The sequence below is a fragment of the Myotis brandtii genome, unplaced genomic scaffold (genome assembly GCF_000412655.1).
Source record: "Myotis brandtii unplaced genomic scaffold, ASM41265v1 scaffold32, whole genome shotgun sequence".
Lineage (NCBI taxonomy): Eukaryota > Metazoa > Chordata > Mammalia > Chiroptera > Vespertilionidae > Myotis > Myotis brandtii.
In genome coordinates this window covers 13,908,792-13,928,795 of record NW_005362269.1, presented here as the reverse complement: position 1 = coordinate 13,928,795, position 20,004 = coordinate 13,908,792, and the positions used below count along the sequence as shown (strand labels likewise).

Below are 20,004 nucleotides of genomic sequence, written 5' to 3'. Positions count from 1 at the left end.
GTAATATAATCAGATAGGGGTTGGCACACTGTGGCCTGTGGGCCAAATCCTGTCTGCCACCTGGTTGTTTGTATGGTTTTAAGACCCCCTGGGCTAAACAGGTATAGTTTTACACTCAGACTGGTTGAAAAAAAAAATCCAAAGGATAGTATTGGTTGACACATGAAAAGTACATAAAACTCAAATTTCAGTGTCCGTAACTGAAGTCTCTTGGAGCACAACCATGCCCATTTGTTTACATCTTTGTTTGCTTTTGCTTAACAACAAGCAGTTGTGACAGAGACTGCATGGCCCGCAAACCCGAGGATGCCTACTCCCTCGCTCTTTACAGAGAAAGGCTGCTGGGCGCTGGGGACGCGGGTTAGGAGACTGAGGAGGAGGCTTGGCTGCTGCCCAAGGTGTTAGATGATTCAGGGCCATGTAGGTTTGAGGCAGCATTTGGAGAATATGGCCAACTGTAAACTTTAGGAGAGAGTAGTCAGGGCAAAGATGCTAGACCCGACATCAGGAAACCAAGGCTCTAGTCTCCACCCTGCAGCTAACTAGCCATGTGACTTAGATGCTCTGGGCCTCAGCATCAACTCTTGTCAAATGACTGTTGTGTGCCAATTAAAAAAATATATATATTTTTTATTGATTTCAGAGAGGAAGGGAGAGGGAGAGAGAGATAGAAACATCAATGACGAGAGAGAATCATTGATCGGCTGCCTCCTGTATGCCCCCCACTGGGGACTGAGCCTGCAATCCATGCATGCACCCTGACCAGGAATTGAACTGTGGCCTCCTGGTTTATAAGTCGATGCTCAACCACTGGGCCATGCTGGTGGCACCAATTTTATGTTCTGTTAGAGTGTGTGTTGGGGGCTGTGGGTATGGTTCAAATTTCATAATTATATAAACATGCTTTAAATGGGAAAGTTTCTAACCTGTTCTTGTTACGTACACTGTAAGGATAAAAACACAGTGTAGTCAGCATAACACAGGTGAGGAGCTCTATGCTGCTCATACAACTCAGAAATTTCGGGATCTAGAGGGATTTCTGGTGTTGCTGGCAATGAAAGTCCTTGAGCTGCCCAAGGATGGTAGATAGCTTCTTAAGAGGGACGCTCCCTTGCGTTCCAGCTTCTCCTAAACTGGTATTCCCTTGGAACCACATGGGCCAGAGGCCGAATGAGGCCCCAAATGGTCTCTGAGTGGTTCATGCAGCTCCTCAGAGTAATTTATTCCAGGGTGTTCTGTACACTGGGGGAATCGAATGGAGAGTATATCATAAAAGGTTACTGACCCCAGCTCTGAGATCAGGAACTGGGGGACGAGGGGGAAGGGTCCTTCCCTGAGTTGGTAAAGGCCCCACCTTTTCCCATTTCCAGGAGAGCTGACGCTATCCTGCGTCGACACCACCCACATGCTGGATCTATGGGAGAACTCGTCATGGGGCTGAACGAGTCCAGATTACTCATTTCTGATGGGTTGGAACATGCAAACAAGCTCATTTGACCCATGGTCACCGCTCCTGGCAGGCCTGTCCATAAATGCCCTTGGGCCGGTGCTTCAACGGAAGACCTGTCATGTTCTACCGGAACACAGAGTCCCACATGGACCAGAATGGGCTTTGGCCCTTGTGTTGCCTCTCCCTCCTTCCCCGAAGGTTGTTTCTAGGTAGGCACCACCCCTCACTGCTCCCGACAGCACTTTTCTCTGTGTTTGCAATGCACTGTGTATGCCCCTGAAGCTCTGTAATTAATAATATACTGCTTTTCATCTTCAAAGTCACCCACATTAATTAATCCTCACCATACTTCAGAGTTTCTGCACATAAATAACCACCCTGTTCCCACGTTTCATTTAGGGAACCAAGACCCACAAGGAAAGCAACTTTGTGAAGGCTGAGGAGAAAGGGGTCTCTGGGGTCAAGATCAGAACTCATGGTCTTGACCTCCCACCACGCTTGCAGACCTGCCATCACCTGTGGAGAGTAGCCCCCATGGCTCCATGCTCTCCCCCATTGCTGCTGGGTAAATTGGCTCATTACATCACTCATTTTGAGTCATTAAACTATTCTTCAATACTCCAGGGTCAGAGCACAATCTTACCTAAAGCATACATAATAGGAGATGATGGATTATAACCTAATAAACCATCCTTAGATGCTCAGGTCCAGCTTCCAGTAGCCTCAAGACTGAGAATAAATATGTTTCCTAATCCATCATTTACAAGTTACACACCCGATTAAAACATTAAACGCTCCCTATACGATGTCCCATTTATGTGATCGCCCTACAGAAAGCTATTATATTTTAACTATCAAGCTCAATAAATCAGGCAGTAGCCATCTATCTCTCTCTTGCCAGTGGAGGAGGAGGTACGCCGAGGACAGTCTTGGCAGTGGCTGGCAGTGCCCACCAGCCCAGCGGAACATCAAGCCTGAGAAGTGAGCTCATGGACCCTTTCTGAAGTTTCTGACATAAAGCCGAATCGTGCAACAACCCCAGAGGCAACTGAAGGCAATTCAGTTCACTTCCACTGAACAATCATCTGGGGAAGCCCATAAAACTACCTCTAACAACACAAAAACGGGTACGCCAGTGATTGAGGGTGTAACAGATGCCCTTCCCCCTCCTTCAAGTCAACCTATTGCTCCATCCTTCAAGAGGTAAGTGAGAGGCAGACAGGACTTGAACCTCTGCCCCTAGAGAGTTGGGTTTAGAGCACAAAGGTGTTTGCAAAGCCCCAGATACACATTGTGCCTTTCCCTGGGATGTCAGTGTTCTCACGTTTGGAGGGTACTGCTGAGAGGTGCGCCCGGTAAGGAATGTGAAACTTATTTTTCCATTTTAAGATGAGCACACGGATACTATGGGAGAGAGTGAAAACTTCACATCAGTTTTGGGCTAGTAATGGTCGGCCATGGTCAGGGTCTAAGATCTCCGGGGGTACACAGTCACCCTCCCTTGCCATCAGGCAAGCTTGGGAAGAATGGGATTGGAACTCCTGGACCAGCCCTTCTCTGGCAGGCACCATACTGGCTGTCTGAGGATGAAGGAGGTGTGTGAGTCCCACTCCCCAGAGAGAAGGGGCAAAGCCAGCATGCGAAGGGCTGTCTTTTCCCCTCTTCTGTGGGAGGGGTTTCTACATAAATGTTGGGAGCTGTTTGGGAGTTGGCCTCCTTTTGCTGTTTTCTAGGTTTGCTTCGCAACATGGCACAGACAAATTGGGGAGGCCGATCATCACTGCCCTGAAACCAAGCCAGAACCACCACGTGTTTCAAATAAACTTTCACAAATGTCCCTGTGGCCTCTGCCCGGGCCAGGAGATCTGCCATTGGCAGGCTCAGTTGACAGAGTGGCAGCAGGGGCTCTCAGTCGGGGCCAGGAGCCGCGAGTGGGCTTTGTGTCCAGCCCAGGATGCTCGCATGCATGTGGCACCCTGCCCCTAAGCTCTTGGCATTCACTGCTTCCCATAGTTACACAGGCTGCACCCCAAGGATGCAAACCAACATCCTTGGCATGGGAAAAAAGATACCCCAGCAACTTTGCCAATCTGCTACCCTAAGTCATATTCAGAGTTCCCAGAAGCACAGCTGGCATGGGAGGTGGACCTGATTCGGATTCAGTAGCATGTGGTGTTTATTCCCAGAGATGCTGATCACTATTCTTCTTCTCTTTGATTTTTGGCTGTAGTTAACCAATGCTCATGAATTTCAGAGCATACACCTGGGTTAAAATCCAGTGATGGAGGAGACTAGAAGGCTACTTTGGGAACGAGGGATGGGTTTGTAGGAACAATAATTCTCAGGTGATCTCCAAAAAAGAATATAGCAAGGATGCTAAGTTCACATATGAGAACTGTCATTTAGAATCACGGAGAAATGCCTCAGATAGAAATGGATTTCAGGAGGGGAAATATCACTCCAGTCTGTCACTCACTCTTGTGTCTTTCAGGAGCCAACAAGCACATTGTGCAGACAACAGAGGGCCTGGTTCCCTCCTCCCCCCGACAGAGGCAGCTGGCTCCCCACTCACCGATGAAATAGGCCAACAGAATGGCCAGGAGGAGGGCGGCGGCGATGGCGGACAGGGCGGCACATTTCCAGCTGCAGTACTTGGAGGGCTTCTTCAGCTTGAAGGCCTTCCTGGAGAAGGTGTTCCGGGGCAGCAGGCGGGGTGGTGGCGTGTAAACGGTTCCTGAGGTCAAAGGGTACCCCGGAGAAGAGCTGCTGAACAGGGGTGTGCTTCCAGAGGAGGTCTTAAAGAGAAAGTGCCTGCCAGGAGAAGGGAGAGAGTCAGGATCCACACGGTGACCTGGGAGGGGCAGGCAATGCTCTCACACACTCTGCGTTATAGATGCTAGGACAGTCCTGGCTAGCGACCCTGACTGCCCATCAGGATGAAGGGGCAAAATGCTACCCTTGATGGTGACACACATGCATTCTGCAAACTCACATCATTACAGACTCTCCCATATGCATCTAGATTTTATCTTCCACAATGATTCGCAATGTAGTCAAAGCAAATACAAAAACTGAGTTACTGAGAGAGATTAAAAATGGTGGTGGAGTAAGTGGATGATTCACAGACACGCTCCCAGGACCAAACTGTAATTATAACTAAAATATTAAAAAAAATCCTGAATAATCAAGGGAAGACTAGCTGGAGAGAATCCTGATAACCGAGGATAGAAAGTGGAGACCACATACTGGTAGGAAGGGCGAAGGTGCGAAAGAGCTGGATGGGCTCCCATAGACAGCAGTGGAAGTTCCGGAGAGATATCTCAGCTGTGGGGGGTTGCCAATGAGAACTTTGGGGTCTAATCCCAAGCTGGGTCCCAGCAGAGAGCACCAGAACTGAGCGAGTTGCCCATATGACATCTGGCTAGAAATGCAGGCATCCTCTTAAAGGGCCAACACACAAAATTCCATGTGCAGCCACTTGTGCTCCAGCAGAGAGTGGGAGGGGGGATTGGAGCTATGTGAGCAAAAGCCAGGGTTGGGAGCTCTGAGATTAGGGCTCAGAAGGCAGACATCCTGGTTTCCTGTGCTGTCATTCCCTCACACTGCTGAGGTCATCTTTCTCACACAGACTTTTGCTATCCAGGCAGTTTTGCCTGGGGGGAAGACAGTTGACCCATCCTATTGGAAAATACCTTGCCCTATGGTGTGGAGTGCTGAGGCCCATTAAGAGGCTGAGAATAACAAGTAGCCTCCAGGCAGAAGCAATTGCCTCACCCTGTTGGAAAAACTCTCGCCACACCTGTGGACCATTGCCTGAAGGCTACTCAAGATGGAATCTAATCAGTCTGCAGGCAGAGGCAGTCTTTGGAGGCTTTGAGTCTTTGCCTGATCTAATTAGTCAGAAACAGCATTTGACACTGTATTGCACTAGAGATTGAGAGCCATAGCAGATCAACCTAATACATAGTCACAAAGCCAAACAGGCAGCCAAAATGAGGAGACAAAAAAACAATCCCTAAATGAAAGAACAAGGGAATTCTCCAGAAGAAGAGATAAATAAAATGGAGATAAATTTATCTGATATAGACTTCAGAATAATGATGGTAAAGATGCTCAACAGCATGAGAAAAGACATATAACTATGAAAATGGAAATAAAGAATGACATAGCATAAATAAAAAACACACAGGAAGGAATACACATCAGATTAGGGGAAGCTGAGGATCAAATTGGTGAATTAGAAGACAGGGTAGAAAAATATTCAATCAGAGAACCAAAAAGAAAAAAACAATTGAAAAACAGGACAGCCTAAGGGAGCTGTGGGACAACATGAAACATAACAATATTCACATAGTTGGTGTGCCAGAAGAGGCAGAAAGGGAGAAAGGCATAGAGAAGGTGTTTGAAGAAATAATGGCAGAAAACTTCCAAAACCTGGTGAAGGAAAAAGTCACACAAGTTCAGGAGGCACAGAGAACCCCAAGCATGAAGAACCTGAACAGGCTCATGCCCAGACACATCATAATTAAAATGCCAAAAATTAAAGACAAAGACAGAATCTTAAAGGCAGCAAGAGAAAAGCAAACTATTACCTACAAAGGAGTTCCCATAAGGCTATCATATGATTTCTCATCAGAAACTCTACAGGCCAGAAGGGAATAGCATGAAGTACTCAAGGTAATGAAAAGCAAGGATCTGAAACCAAGATTACTATATCCAGCAAGGCTATCATTCAAAATAGACTGTGAAATAAAGAGCTTCCCAGACAAAAAAAAACGACTAAAGGATTTTATCACCACCAAGCCAGCATTACAAGAAATGCTAAAGGGGCTGCTGTAATGAGAAGAAGAAATAGAGAGAGAAACCTAGGCCTACAGAATTAAAATGGCAATAAGTAAGTACCTATCAATAATAACCTTAAATGTAAATGGATTAAATTCTCTAATCAAAAGACATAGGGTAGCTGAATGGATACAAAAACATGACCCAACTATATGCTGTCTACAAGAGACACACCTCAGAACAAAAGACACACACAGAATGAAAGTGAAGGGATGGAAAAAATTTTTCCATGCAAATAGAAAAGAAAAAAAAGCTGGGATAGCAATACTCATATCTGACAAAATAGACTTCAAAATCAAGGCCATCACAAGAGACAACAAAGGGCACTACATAATACTAAAGGGATTGATCTAACAAGAGGCTATAACCCTGATAAACATATATGCATCTAATATAGAAGTGTATATATATATAATCTCTAGAAGACTTTAAGGGAGAGATCATCAACAACACAGGCATAGTAAGGGACTTTAACACCCCGTTGACTTGACTGGATAGAACTTCCAGACAAAAAATTAACAAGGAAACAGTGACTCTAAAGGACACGCTGGATCAGATGGCTTTAATTGACATTTATAGAACATTTCACCCCAAAGGTGCAGAATATACATTCTTTTCAAGTGCACATGGGTCATTCACAAAGATAGACCATGTGAAATATATTGGCACAACTACTTACGAATAAATATTATAATATTCCCATTTAAAATATTAGAAATCAGGCTTGGAGAAGTTAAGCAACTATCCATGGATTTAAACCTTGAGCTCTGTCTTATGCTCAAGTCTGTGCTCTTGAGTGTTACCCTAACCTGTCTCTCTTGAGTCTTCTTCCTAAGCTGTTTTCCCCTCCATCCTGCTTTCTGTTCTGAGACCATCTCTCTAGGTCATGGTGTCGTGGTTCCTTCTTTGGAAACATCTTTGCCCTTGGTGGCTAGAGCCATGGGGTGACAACAGGGAAATGGGGTCTCCTGTGGACACCTAATATAACCCTTCCTCGGGGTCAGGAGACTGTTTCTCCAAGGACACTTCAAGGACCATCAACTCTCTGATCGTGTGCTATTCAGGGCTTCAAATGTAGCTTGCCACCCCTTTTACAATGACAGCTTATCTTCCAAGACATATATACTAGTGGACTTTAAAGCATAGATTAGGTAGAGTCTAGACTTTGAGCAGCTGAAAGCCAGGGGCTGTGTCTCCTTCTGTAACATGTTCACCTTTATGTGCCCAACTCTAAGTTCGTTCGGCATGCAGGGGAGATGTGAATGAATGAGCAAATGAATGAATGCATGCATGAATGGAGCTCCCTTGCTGTGTTGTGATTTTTACTCAGCTTCAATTCTAAGATCCCAAAATCTTTTACGGGTATTCCCTTCTCTTCAAGTCTTCAGTAGGTGCAACTGTATTTATGGACCACTTACTATTTGTCAGTGACAACGCTAAATGTTTTACTTGCACTAAAGCTCACATCAACCCTGGGAGGTAGGTACTATGATTACTGCAGTTGTACAGATGAGAAAATGGAAGCTAAGAGTTAGCAAGCCGGGTCTGTAAAGCTCCAGCTCCAATCTGCCTGACTCTAAGAGCTCTAATTGAGCTACTACACCAGACTGCCCCTGCACACTGGGGCTAGCAAGCTGGCCCAGCGGGATTCTGGGGCAACATCTCTGTCATTACACACATTTGTATCTTGGCTGCTTCCAGACAAAACCTTGAAAGTATTTAAATCCTTGACGAAGATCAAACAGGCCTGATATGACTAATAATCATGTCAGAAAATGAGCATCACATTAGTGGATTATTTAACGTAGCTTACATTAAAATAAACAACAAACTCATATTTAAATGTTATTTGTACTCTAAGTATGTTTGATGACCTGAATGAAGCTGAGAGGTTTGGGTTGTGAGGGGGCAATTTTAAGGCTCATGGGGTCCTTTCATACATAAGGCCGTGTATTCCTTGTCCAGTAGCTCCAGGTTACAAAGAATCCGTTAGCAGAGGAGGCAGTAGGCACAGTGTGTAAAGGCAGAATTTTGGAGCAAGATACATCTGGATTGGAGTCCTGGACAAGGAAGCCAGGGAGGAACCTGCAACCGAGGTACATGCCCTTGACCGGAATCAAACCCAGGACTCTTTGGTCTGCAGGCCAATGCTCTATGCACTGAGCCATACCTTAATAATTAGTGTATCTGTCCCAAGTCAAACTGTGAAATCCTTGACACTTGATACTCCAGCTATTACTCTTAGGATGTCCAGAGCCTAAACCCCAGTGCTCAACATCAGCCATATTTGCTGACAGAATCAGTAAATTAGAAACAGGAGTGTTTCAGCAACATGAGAGAAATCACAAGATGAAGATTAGGAAATTTAAGTTGGCGTTAATGTTGTTTTTAATGCAGTCATTTATAGGAACAGAAGGAAATAGCCATCATTCCTGCGGTACGGGATTGCTTCATGAGATCCTAAAATTGCCCCCTTGCAATCCAGTCTATTTTCCATACCTCCTTCTAAAAAGATTACATCATAAATCACCACTCCTCCCCCTCCCTCAAACAAGCAAACAAACAACAAATAAATAAAAAAGGCTTCCAATAACTCTTAGAATAAATCTTCCCATGGCCTACAAGGCCTTGCCCTCTGGCCACCCTTCCAACCACATCTTCTACCACTTTATCCTCCCATTAGTTATATTGTCCTTTTCCTATTCTTCATCATAACACATCCATCACATTCCTGCCCCAGGGCCTTTGCACTTGCTGTTCCTTCTACCTGGAAATATATGCATGACTTATATCTCCACCTCGTTTCACCACTGCTCCCGAGAGATCCTCTCTGGCCCCCCTCATTCCTTTCTCTGTCATTTTCCATCCCGTTATAACTGTTTTGTTTTTCTTCATCATATATGCATTTGTGTATTCTTTTTTTTATGCATTTGTGTATTCTTTATCACCTGCATCTATCATTTAGAACTGAATCTCTATGAAGTTTAAAATAATAATGTATTTTGTCTGATTTGTTCAATGCTATATCTTAACATCTAGAATAGAGCCTGGGACATAGTGGGCATTCAACAAATCTTTGTTAAATGAATAACCTACAGCCTTTCCAAGGTCAAAATAATAAATATTAAAAGGACATGACTGTAAACATTTTTAAATAAGCCAGTCAGAGAGAGACAAGTATCACATGATCTCACTCATATGTGGAAAATAAACTGATGAACAAAACAGATCCAGCGACATGGAACAGACTGATGAATTTCAGAGGGAAGGCGGGAGTAGGGAGGTGGGTGGGAAGAGATCAACCAAAGAACTTGTATGCACATATGCATAACCCATGGACACGGACAATAGGGTGGTGGAGGCCTGGGGTTGGGGGCGGGGCAGGCTAGAAGAGGTCAATTGGGGATAAAAAAAGGTACATATGTAATACTTTCAACCATAAAGATTAAATAAACATTTTTTTAATTTTAAGATTAGGATTCCTTCTGCCCTATTGATTCTTGCTTTCCAAACAGATTTACAAGTTTGCAAAGCGAGTGTCTACATTTACACATACAGGCGAGATCCCTCCACAGAAAAACAACCAGTATACTTCCCATCAGGCATTGCCCCTCGAAAGATAAACCTCTCCGGCTGCTCAGGGGTATCACAGCATCTGTGGTAGTCACAGCTAAACGAAACCCGCTCAGTTATCACATCTCTTCTTTCTAGTTGCCGGTGCTTCAAACGATTAAACCAAAATACCAAAGATATGTAGACTCCTGTGTCTGCCACAACATGGTTACACCCTGGTGTTACAAATCTTTAGAAGATTCAATTCAGCAAACAAACAAACAAAAAAAAGAAAGGTTATAAAGAAACGATCTTCCGATTGTGTCCCCCAAATACCTGCTTTAGGGTGACTTGAGTGCTCTGTTAGGAAAGTACAAATTCCTGGCTCCGACCAGACCCACGCCTGGGGTCTGGGAGTGCATCCCCTACGAAGCTCCCTAGGTGATTCGAATGTACGCTCAAGTTTAAGAAACTCTACCCTAACCGTTTCTGCAGCTTTTAAATGTGTCTAACTTACAGACAGCACATTAGATGGTGAGTGGATATATTTTTTTTAAATGCAAGTTTTGAGTTCTGATGTTTTTAGGGGTGAAGTGTCATGAAGTTGCCAACTTCCTTTCAAATGATTCAGCAAAAAGATCTTTATATCTCTCTATGTACAGATAGATGAGGCAAATGGGGCAAAATGATAGCAATTGTTTAAACTAGGTGGTTATTCTATCATGCTATTCTTCCAACTTTTTGGGATGTTGGAAAATTTTCATAATTCCAGGTTGAAAAAATGGCAAGTTCTGATTCACTCAAGGACTGCCCTCACATGTTGCAGAAAAATCAATAAATAAAATGAAGCCAGACCCATAGGTAACGGTCTGGCCAGATGGCCACTGGGAGGACCAAGGAGGCTGAGAGGGCTTGGGATTGTTCCCCAAGCCGGCTGGGAAATGAGGAATCATTCGTGACGCCCCAACTGAACTGCTCCCCAGCGGCTGGTCATGGAAGGAGCTCAGCGCGGGACTCCAGGCGTCAGCAAAAATGCGCCGCTTCCAAATGCACTTGACATTTTTCAAGCACAACTCAATTGCTCTCAGAATTGGCCACTTATGTCTTGGGAAGGAAAGGCAAATGAGGGGCCCCCAAAGTGCTGTCCTTGGAGTTTGCTGACACTCAGAGGGATAGAGAGAACCAGCCCTCGAGGGCTCATGAAAAGCACCAGAAGAGCCTGCACACCCTTCCCCAGCCACGAGGGCTACCGGCTTCAGTCCTAGCACACAGCGTCCCTCCGGGCACGGGGCAGGCCTGCAGAATGGCCATGCGATTGAATAGTGAGACTCAGGAAGGACGGCCCTCCAGGTGCCCAGCTCTGTGCCCTGGGTCCCAGGGATTTCTTAGGAATACAGCCACCATTATGTCCCCCGAAGCTGCCAATCTTTTGGAGAAATGTCTCCCCTTTTCTCATGTGAAAACAAAAGCGTTTAATGAACACCGAGAGAGCTAGCAGCCATCCTTTTGGGCGTTTTCCGAGAGACGGCAAAAATGTGTAGTTGAGGCAGACTCTTGGCAAACCAGGCTTTGGCCCCAGCTTGGCTTAGAAAATGAAGGGCATGCATGTTCTCTGATGAAACAACCATGGGAGATTCTCCAAAGAAGTCCAACAAACAAGAAACTCGTGCATAGCATCCATGCCAGGAGGGCGCCGTCAATTCAAAATGCCGCGGGGTTTTATTTTATCCTCGGGAATCAGAAGGAGCTTGGCTGCTCTCGAGGGGAAGCTTCGAGAAGAGGTGGCTGGTAAGATGACTTAAGGCCCCAACAAAAGACTTCCCTCTCTCTTTTAAGCGTCAATCACAAGGAAACACACTCACTAGCCACGCAGCCTACCAAAGAAGGAACACATGCAGCCAATCCCTTACCACCCAGTGCATTTCCCAGCTGCAGGCAGTGGGGTCCCAGGAGGCTGGCTGCCCACCGGCTCCAGGTTTGGCTTTACTCCCAAGGGGACGTCCTAGCAATCCTTTGAAACAGAGACGTGCTACATAAATAATGGCATTGTCTCAGCCCCAGAGGTCAAGTTTCTGTTTTTTCCCCCTCTTTTCCTTCCTCTCTCTCAACCTGCACCCCACTACCTCACCCCAGCTCAGCACACAGCTAAGGGGGACGCCAATGACTGACAGTGCAGGTGCGTTCCCTTTGGCTCATGAGGTCAGTTTCCGCCAACATTCTCCTTGAAACCGAACAAAAGTCCTGAATGGCTTCGACGTAGCGCGTGTGCAAAAAAGCGGCTCTGGCATCAGGAAAATGGGTGTTCACTGTTGCTCTACCGAGAAAACTGACCTCCCAGTAAATAAACTCCCAGGTGTGTGGAGCAGCGGATGAAAATATTGATACTCAGGCCATTAATTCCTAAAAGAGTTTTTGAAAAAAAATCCTCACACAAGGATATCTTCTTATTGATTTTCAGAGAAAGAGGAAGGGAGAGAGAGAAAGGGAGCGAGAAAAACATCGATTGGTTGTCTCCCATATGTGACTGGAAATCGAACCAGCAATCGTTTGGTGCATGGTATGACACTCCAAATAACTGACCACCTCGCCAGGAGCCTAAATGATTTTTAAAAATATGTTTTTATCGATTTTTAGAGAGAGGAAGGGAAAGGGAGAGAGAGATAGAAACATCAATGATAAAAGATACACACTGATCGGTTGCCTCCTGCATGTCCCCCACTGGGGATTGAGCCTACAACCTGGGTATGTGCCCCGGCTGGGAATCAAATAGTGACCTCTTGGTGCAAGGTTTGATGCTCAACCACTGAGCCACACCAGCTGGGCCCTAAAAGATTTTAAAGCATAAATGCCATTGCTGAAATTTGATAAAACAAACAAACAAACAAACAACCCAGAGAAGGGATAGAGGCAGGAATACTGCAGGAGTGGGGGTGTGGGACCAGTGAGGGAGACCAGGTGTGCAGCAGAGAACGCGAGATTTCATCACATTTTACTGGTACTGGCCGTGCTCTTTGAAGCATCAGGTTTATTGTCTCTAAAGGAGTAAGTTTACTACAGAGGCAGCCTATAAAGGGTACTGTGGCATGTCAAGTTACTGTAATTAGGTTTTCAGGAGTCATAATAAAACATTTAGCTGGAGAGAGGTTAAATAACCAGCACACTTTCTGGAATCGTTATTATACTCTCCCACACGAGAAGGAATGGTGCTGAAAGAAGGGAAACTCAATGGGTGGGACCCTGGGAGAGGGAGGGCGGGAGGGAGGGAGGGAGAGAGAGAGAGAGAGAGGAGAGAGAGAGAGAGAGAGAGAGAGAGAGAAATGGGATGTGGAGAGAAAGAGGAAGAGAGAGGGAAGCCTACAGGATGAGATGGAAAAAGCACAAGAGATGATGAGAAAGGAGACCTTGGATACTGTGCTGCTCAGCCACTTCTTGACTAGCAAGACTAAGTAATCTTTAAAGGGTTCTGCCTTTATTTTCCTTTTTGCAAATGTAAAATGTACACATTATTTAAAAAAACCAAGTACATCAATAAAAACACACACAAAAACCAGACAGCAAAAGGCTCCTATACTCTTGAGGGACAGACTGGTAAACATTTGATAGAGTCAGACTTTCCCCCACATATAAACATCCCTGCATTATTGTTCTTCTTATTGATTTAACTAGAGGCCCGGTGCATGAAATTTGTGCACCAGGCGGGGGGAAGGGGGGTTGGGTCCCCCTCTGCCCAGCCTGCACCCTCTTCAATCTGGGACTCCTCGGGGGATGTCTGATTGCTGGTTTAGGTTGGATTGGGCCTAAATCGGCAGTCGGACATCCCTCTCACAATCCTGGACCACTAGCTCCTAATTGCTCACCTGCCTGCCTGCCTGGTCTCCCCTAACAGTCTTGCCCTGCTGGCCGGGTCACCCCCAACTGCCTTCCCCTGCCGGCCTGGTTGCCCCTCACAGCCTGACAGTCTTGCCCTGCTGGCCGGGTCACCCCCAACTGCCTCCCCCTGCTGGCCAGGTTGCCCCCAAATGCCACCCCACCCCTGCTGGCTGGGTCACCTCCAACTGCCTCCCCATGCCGGCCTGGTTGCCCCTTACAGTCTGATTGTTCAGTCATTTGGTCGTCCCTCACTAACCTCCCTGCTGGCCTGGTCGCCCCATGTAGTCTGCTTGTTCAGTCATTTGGTCGTCCCTCACTAACACCCTGCCGGCCTGGTCGTAGGCAGCCATCTTGTGAGGGCATGAGGGTCAATTTGCGTATTACCCCTTTATTATATAGGATTGTTTGAAACCAATAGGATTTTATCAAAGAGGCGGTACTAAGCCTACAGATTCTGGACTTGGACGACCAGGGTTTGGCTCCTATACTTATCACTGTGTGACATTGGGCAAGTGACTTAACCTCTCTGGGTCCCGGTGGCCTCACCTATAAAGTGAGAGGATGCTAGTACCCACTTCATGGGCTGGTTTGGGGGAGTGGTGAGTTTATTTACATGACATGCTTCACATTCATCTTGATGTCCAGTGAACGGTCAGTAAGTGTAGCTATTAATCCACTGAAGGGCAGCAATCATGTATATCCTGCTCTTTACTAGATCTCCTTGACCTCGCACAGTGCCCAGCTCACTTCAGCACCTTGTGGGACGAATGAGTTGTTCTAATTAGCACAGCCCCTCAAAAGTCGTTTTATTAGGAAGGGGAGGGAGGGAGGATTCACTAATGTGCTTGCTCTCTTCCCCCAGTTGGGAATTTATGCTTGAGTTGAGAAATGAACTGTTGCTTTTAAAATTAAACTTTAAAAATGTTTAAAAAAAATTGCCACTTCCCAAGTTTGAAAAAGCCAATAACCCAATTAGTATAATTAAAAGCCCATTTCACATCATGATTCCCTAAGCTTCCTCAAACTAATTTTGATTCAGGGGAAAATAGGCTTCAAGGTTTCTGATCCCTGAACCTTTCCGATCACAGGGGACATCACCACATTTGCATATGCCATGAACAACAGGAAAATCCTCTATGTTGCCCTCTTCAAAATGTGCAGTCAGACCCAAAATGCCCACAGCTGGAATAATTAGCCACTCAATTTATTGCCTTCCGTTTTTCTAAATAGAAGCTTCAACTCTTGATATTTAAATACTGTCACACTGTGATGTGACATAGCATTTCTCATGGTAAAACTTATTCTCCCCCACTTGCCCCCCAAGAAATGATATACTGCTGAGTGCAACAGGCAAGGTCACTGAGGTCACTAAAGAAAGCTGGTGTTGTGAGCAAATCCATTTCACTCTTTGGGATAAAATGAGGAGGCTTTTTTCCCCTTGGTGTTGTTAACTTGTTGACTTTTTTCAAGTTAATTGGTTAGAGTCTTAATGTAGTAAAGGCAAAAAAGAAACCACAAAGACTTCTGACTTTGACTTCACACTTGACCTTGACTTCACCGTACACTATAATATGGGAGTGTACAGACAGACATCTCAAATAGACTTGCACTGGCGTTCACCGGCAGCCAGAGCGAGATGAAGAAAGAATGCATGCCATCAGATACAATCAACGAGCGGATGATTTCTTCCCTCGCGTTTACCGCCGGTATCATTCTGAGAGTCAAGGAACTGTCGAGCTGAAGGAACCTTGGGGTCTGTCCCTTTATCATACTCTGCTTCATGCCATTACATCTGTCCTGTGTGTTTGCCTTGTCTCCCCAAATTACAAACTTCTCAAAGGCAGGTGCTAGATCTTCTGCTTCCTCTGTTCTTAGTAGGTGCTCACAAATGTCTGCTGAAGGAACACACACAGGATGGTATAGACAGCCGTGTGGCGGGCTGGGTGTGTATGTGGAGAGATTGAGCAAATAAGGAAAAAAAAGAGAGAGAACTGATGGACATGGACAACAGTGTGGTGACAGTGGGGAGGAGGTGGGAGAGTGGAGGTCATAGAGGGGATAAACGGTGATAGAAAAAATAAAATAATAAAATAAAATAAAATAAAATAAAATAAATAAATTAGAATTTAAAAAAGAGCCCAGCTGGTGTGGCTCAGTGTGTGAGCATCGGCCTATGAATCAGGAGGTCACTGTTCGATTCCTGGTCAGGGCACGTGCCTAGATTGCGGGCTCGATCCCCAGTGTGGGGAGTGTCGGAGGCAGTCAATCACTGATTCTCATCATTGATGTTTCTCTCTCTCTCTCCCCCTCCCTTCCTCTCTGAAATCAATAAAAATATATCTAAAAAAAAATAGAAAGAAAATGGGCAGGCTTTGGAGTGAGGCACATCTGGATTCAAATCTCAGCTCCACTGGGAACTGTGTGATGCTGGGAAAGATAATTTCCCTGAGCCTCAGATGCCTTCTCTAAAAAATGGGAAATAACAATATCTACATCACAGAGCTGTTGGAAGGGCTGAAAGAAATCATGAAAATAATTTGTGAGCACAGAAGCTGGCCCACAGGAGGTGTTTAATACATATCTGTAGCATATTTCCCCCATGTCCTTGGAAAGAATACAACATTTAAAATATGAAGTTATGAGTCAACCAATAGCTACGGAGCATGTGGATACAGTGGTGACTACATCTTTATCTTCATCTGGAATTTATGACTGAAGAAACATACCAAGTAAACAAAACTCAAGTCCAGGCCAACCAACAAACAAATCAAATAATTATAAATTGCGAGAAGTGTCATGAAGGAAACCAGGAACTAGGACAGAGAAATTGTGGGACTACCTTAGTGTGGTCACTCCTCTCGGAGGAGATGATAAAAAGAAATGGGGTGGTCTGAGGATAAGAAGCAACGAATCATGCAAGGAGTCCTGAAAAGAACATGGCAGGCAATGAAAACAGCATGTGCAAAGTCCCTGAGGTGGAAAAGATCTCATTCTTGAGGATGTGAAAGAACAGTATTGCTGGAGCACAGTGATGCAGGGAGTGAGTGGTAGAAAGAAGAGGTAGGCAAGATGGACAGCAACTATATTACAAATACTTTTGAGGGCATGGAATCTGGATTTTAATCCAAATGCAAGGGTTTTAAACTTTGTCTTCTCCTTGCACAAAGGAAGCAGATTTAGAGACATTCAGTCTCCAAAATGATTTGGTAGAACAGACTCAAGGAGATCTCAGTCCATGTCTCTGAAAAGGCCTGGCTGTCTTCTTTGCCCTCTGCCTTGAGGGTTTTGGTTTTCGTCCAGAATATTCTAGTCACTCTTCAATATGGCACCTATTAGTCTCTGTACATTTCAATATCATTAGACATTTCAAATTTAACATGACCAAAATACAACTCTTGATTTTTCACTCTATACTACCCTTCTCTACCAGGCTTCACCCATGTTGGTTAAAGAAGTCATCACGCTCTGGCCGGTGTGGCTCAGTTGGTTGGGCATCATCCCGTGCTACGCAAGGTTGCCTATTCAATTTCCAGTCAGGCCACATGCCCAGTTTGTGGGCTCGAACCACGGTGGGGGACATATAGGAGGTAGTTGATTGATATTTTTCTCTCACGTTGATGTTTCTCTCCCTCTCCCCCTCTCCCTTCCTTCCTCTGTCTCTAAAAAAACAACAAAACAACACAGAAGTCATCACTACCAGTGGTACAGGTGCCACCCCAGGAAGCATTTCCTAAGGAAGAGAAAGCTGCATGCAGGTTGTTTGTTAGAAAGTGCTCTTGGAAACACCACCTGTGAGGGAGTGAAGAAAGCAGGCTGGGCAGAGGGAGAAATTGAGCTGTGATGTCATTGGCAAGGGACCTGGCCAATCCCATGGGCAGCTCTGGAGCGGGGATGGCGCTGCAGAGTTACTCCAATTTGGGCTGAGGGAGTGTGGCTTTATTACCCTCACATGAACCGGCCATCAGGGCATAACCTTGGGAGAGGTGGCTCTCTTTAGCTGAAGTTTAGTCCCAAGAAGAACTTGGCTGAGATCTGTTGGCTGCCAACATTCTCAGCCACTGGGGCAAAATGCATGCTCCCGTCCTGGAGGGTGGCATCTTGGTGGGTGCCATGCCTTCTACATCACTAGGCTTCACTATGGCTCCTGTCCCTCCCTCTCACCTGATCCAGCATCAGATGATTTCCTCTCTGCCTCCGACACATATCTGTCCTCTTCTTACTCTTATACCTCTACATCACCTGGCACCTGGCCTACTGCATTCAGTAGCCTCTAAGTGGGTTTCCACTTTGGTCCTCTACATCCAATCTCATAGGAGCCAGTTGTTGTCTATAGACACAAATCAAATCATATTCCTCTCTGCCTTAAAATCTTCCAGTTGCTTTATACTTGGAAGTAGTCCAGCTCATCATGGCCCACAAGGCACCTGGTGTGGTGTATCTCATCCCTTCCCAGGCTCCACTCACTCTGCTCCTGAGGTCTCCTCCCTCCTCAGGGTGTTAACATTTTATTTCCCTCTGTCTGGAAGGTCCTGAACTCGCCCTTTGCATGGCTCCTCCTCCTCAGGTCTTTCAAGTCTCCCCTTCAAACTCACTTTCTCAGAAAGGCGTCCTTGCTCAGCCTTTCCAACCCCATCATGTTACCAGCCTTGTTGTTGGCACAGGTGGGGTGGTGGTGATGGGATAAAGACCCTGGCCTCTCATTCATTCAACACTAACCCCTTGGAGTAGCTGGCTCACTCGTTTCCTTGTTTTTGTAGGCCTGGATTGAGTCCTCCTCACCGCTGTATCCCCGGCCCTGAAAGAGTGCATGCTTGGTATTCTATCAATTTCTAGGAGATGAATAAAACATGACCAATGTAGATCTTGAAAAGTTCATTTTATACTGTCTTTAGGAGCCGATAAATTGAACGTCTTCTGTCAGCTCTCAGACGCAGCACTTCTCTTTATTTATCTTGTAGTGTCTTCTTCAAGGATGCCCTGGCACTAGATTTTCAAGATTTGGGTAAATAAAGACCATGTTCTCATGATACCTACACATAGCTATTTCAAATCCGTTGAGAAATCTTCATCTTTCTATTCTGAGGCTTTTCGAATGATTCCTGAGAGCCTCCTCACTTTCTTGACCTTGTAAGGGGGAATTCTCCACAACTTTTCTGTCCTTTTTTAAAAAATTGAGTTTATTGGGGTTCATAAAACCATACAGGTTTCAAGTGAATAACTCAACAAAACATCATCTGCACACTGCATCATGTGCCCATTTTGTTTGTTAAATTACTTTGTTCATTAGATTCCACATATAAGTGAGATCATATGGTATTTGTCTTTCTCTGACTGGCTTATTTCACTTAGCATAATATTCTCCAGGTCCATTCATGCTGTCACAAAGGGAAAGATTTCCTTCTTTTTTACATCTGAGTAGTATTTCATTGTATAAATGTACCACAGTTTTGCTTGTTTGTTTTTTTAAATCCACTTATTTGCTGATGGGAATTTTGGTTGTTTCCCGATCTTGGCTATTGTAGATAATGCTGTAATGAACATACGGGTGCATAGATTCTTTCAAATTAGTGTTTCAGGTTTCTTCAGATATATTCCCAGAAGTGCAATCACTGTTATTCCTGAGGTAGATTAGCTATAATCACATTGATTATTTCCACTGAGCACACACAATGACTTCGGAAACGAGTGGGATAATTTTGATTAATGTCTAAGATGCTGTGTCTTTGTGGTCCTCCCTTCCCCTCTTTACACAGCAGCCCCACGGACGTTAGTTGACACTAATTTGGGGCCACTTCCTGGTTGGCAACCAGGAGCTCAGAGATAATCTTCAGGTAGGTCTGGAAGAATTTTTGGTAAATGTACTCGCTCCTTATCAATCCCTTCTTTGCCTACCGACAGAGCAGTTTATCTTCGCGGGCCGGTACCTTTGCAAACACGTTTTCTCTTCCAAATCACTTTTAAAAGAATATGATGAGAATGGTTTCCAGCTCTGAAAAGCCCTGTTTACCCTCCTCCACCCAGGAAAGAATCCATTTATCTGTCTCCTTCTCCCCCCACCTCTGTAACAAAGGAGCCCTGCCTGACACACCTTTCTTTATTTCCTTATCTTTGGTGCTTCAGTGACTTTGGGACCGTCGACAGAGCAGCAGTTCCCATAATGCAGCATGGGGATCATGTCGACAGTCTTCCAGATGCTAACCTATATGACATACTTGCATCCATGTATTAGTATCGATCACATGACATATGCTGGTATTTTTTGTATAGTGCCTTCAAAGTTAACCACTTCA

The 20,004-nt window shown here is 45.2% G+C and overlaps 1 protein-coding gene across 9 annotated transcripts in view; it reads right to left on the bottom strand.

The window, feature by feature from the left end:
• The window catches only part of TENM2 (teneurin transmembrane protein 2), a 1,214,660-nt gene that overhangs the window by 243,603 nt on the left and 951,053 nt on the right, over window positions 1–20,004 (bottom strand). For all 9 annotated transcript variants that reach the window (XM_005870581.2, XM_005870582.2, XM_005870583.2 and 6 more), the window contains one exon: window positions 4,023–4,261. In XM_005870581.2, the coding sequence (XP_005870643.1) occupies window positions 4,023–4,261 (239 nt within the window). The remainder of the gene's footprint in view (window positions 1–4,022; window positions 4,262–20,004) is intronic.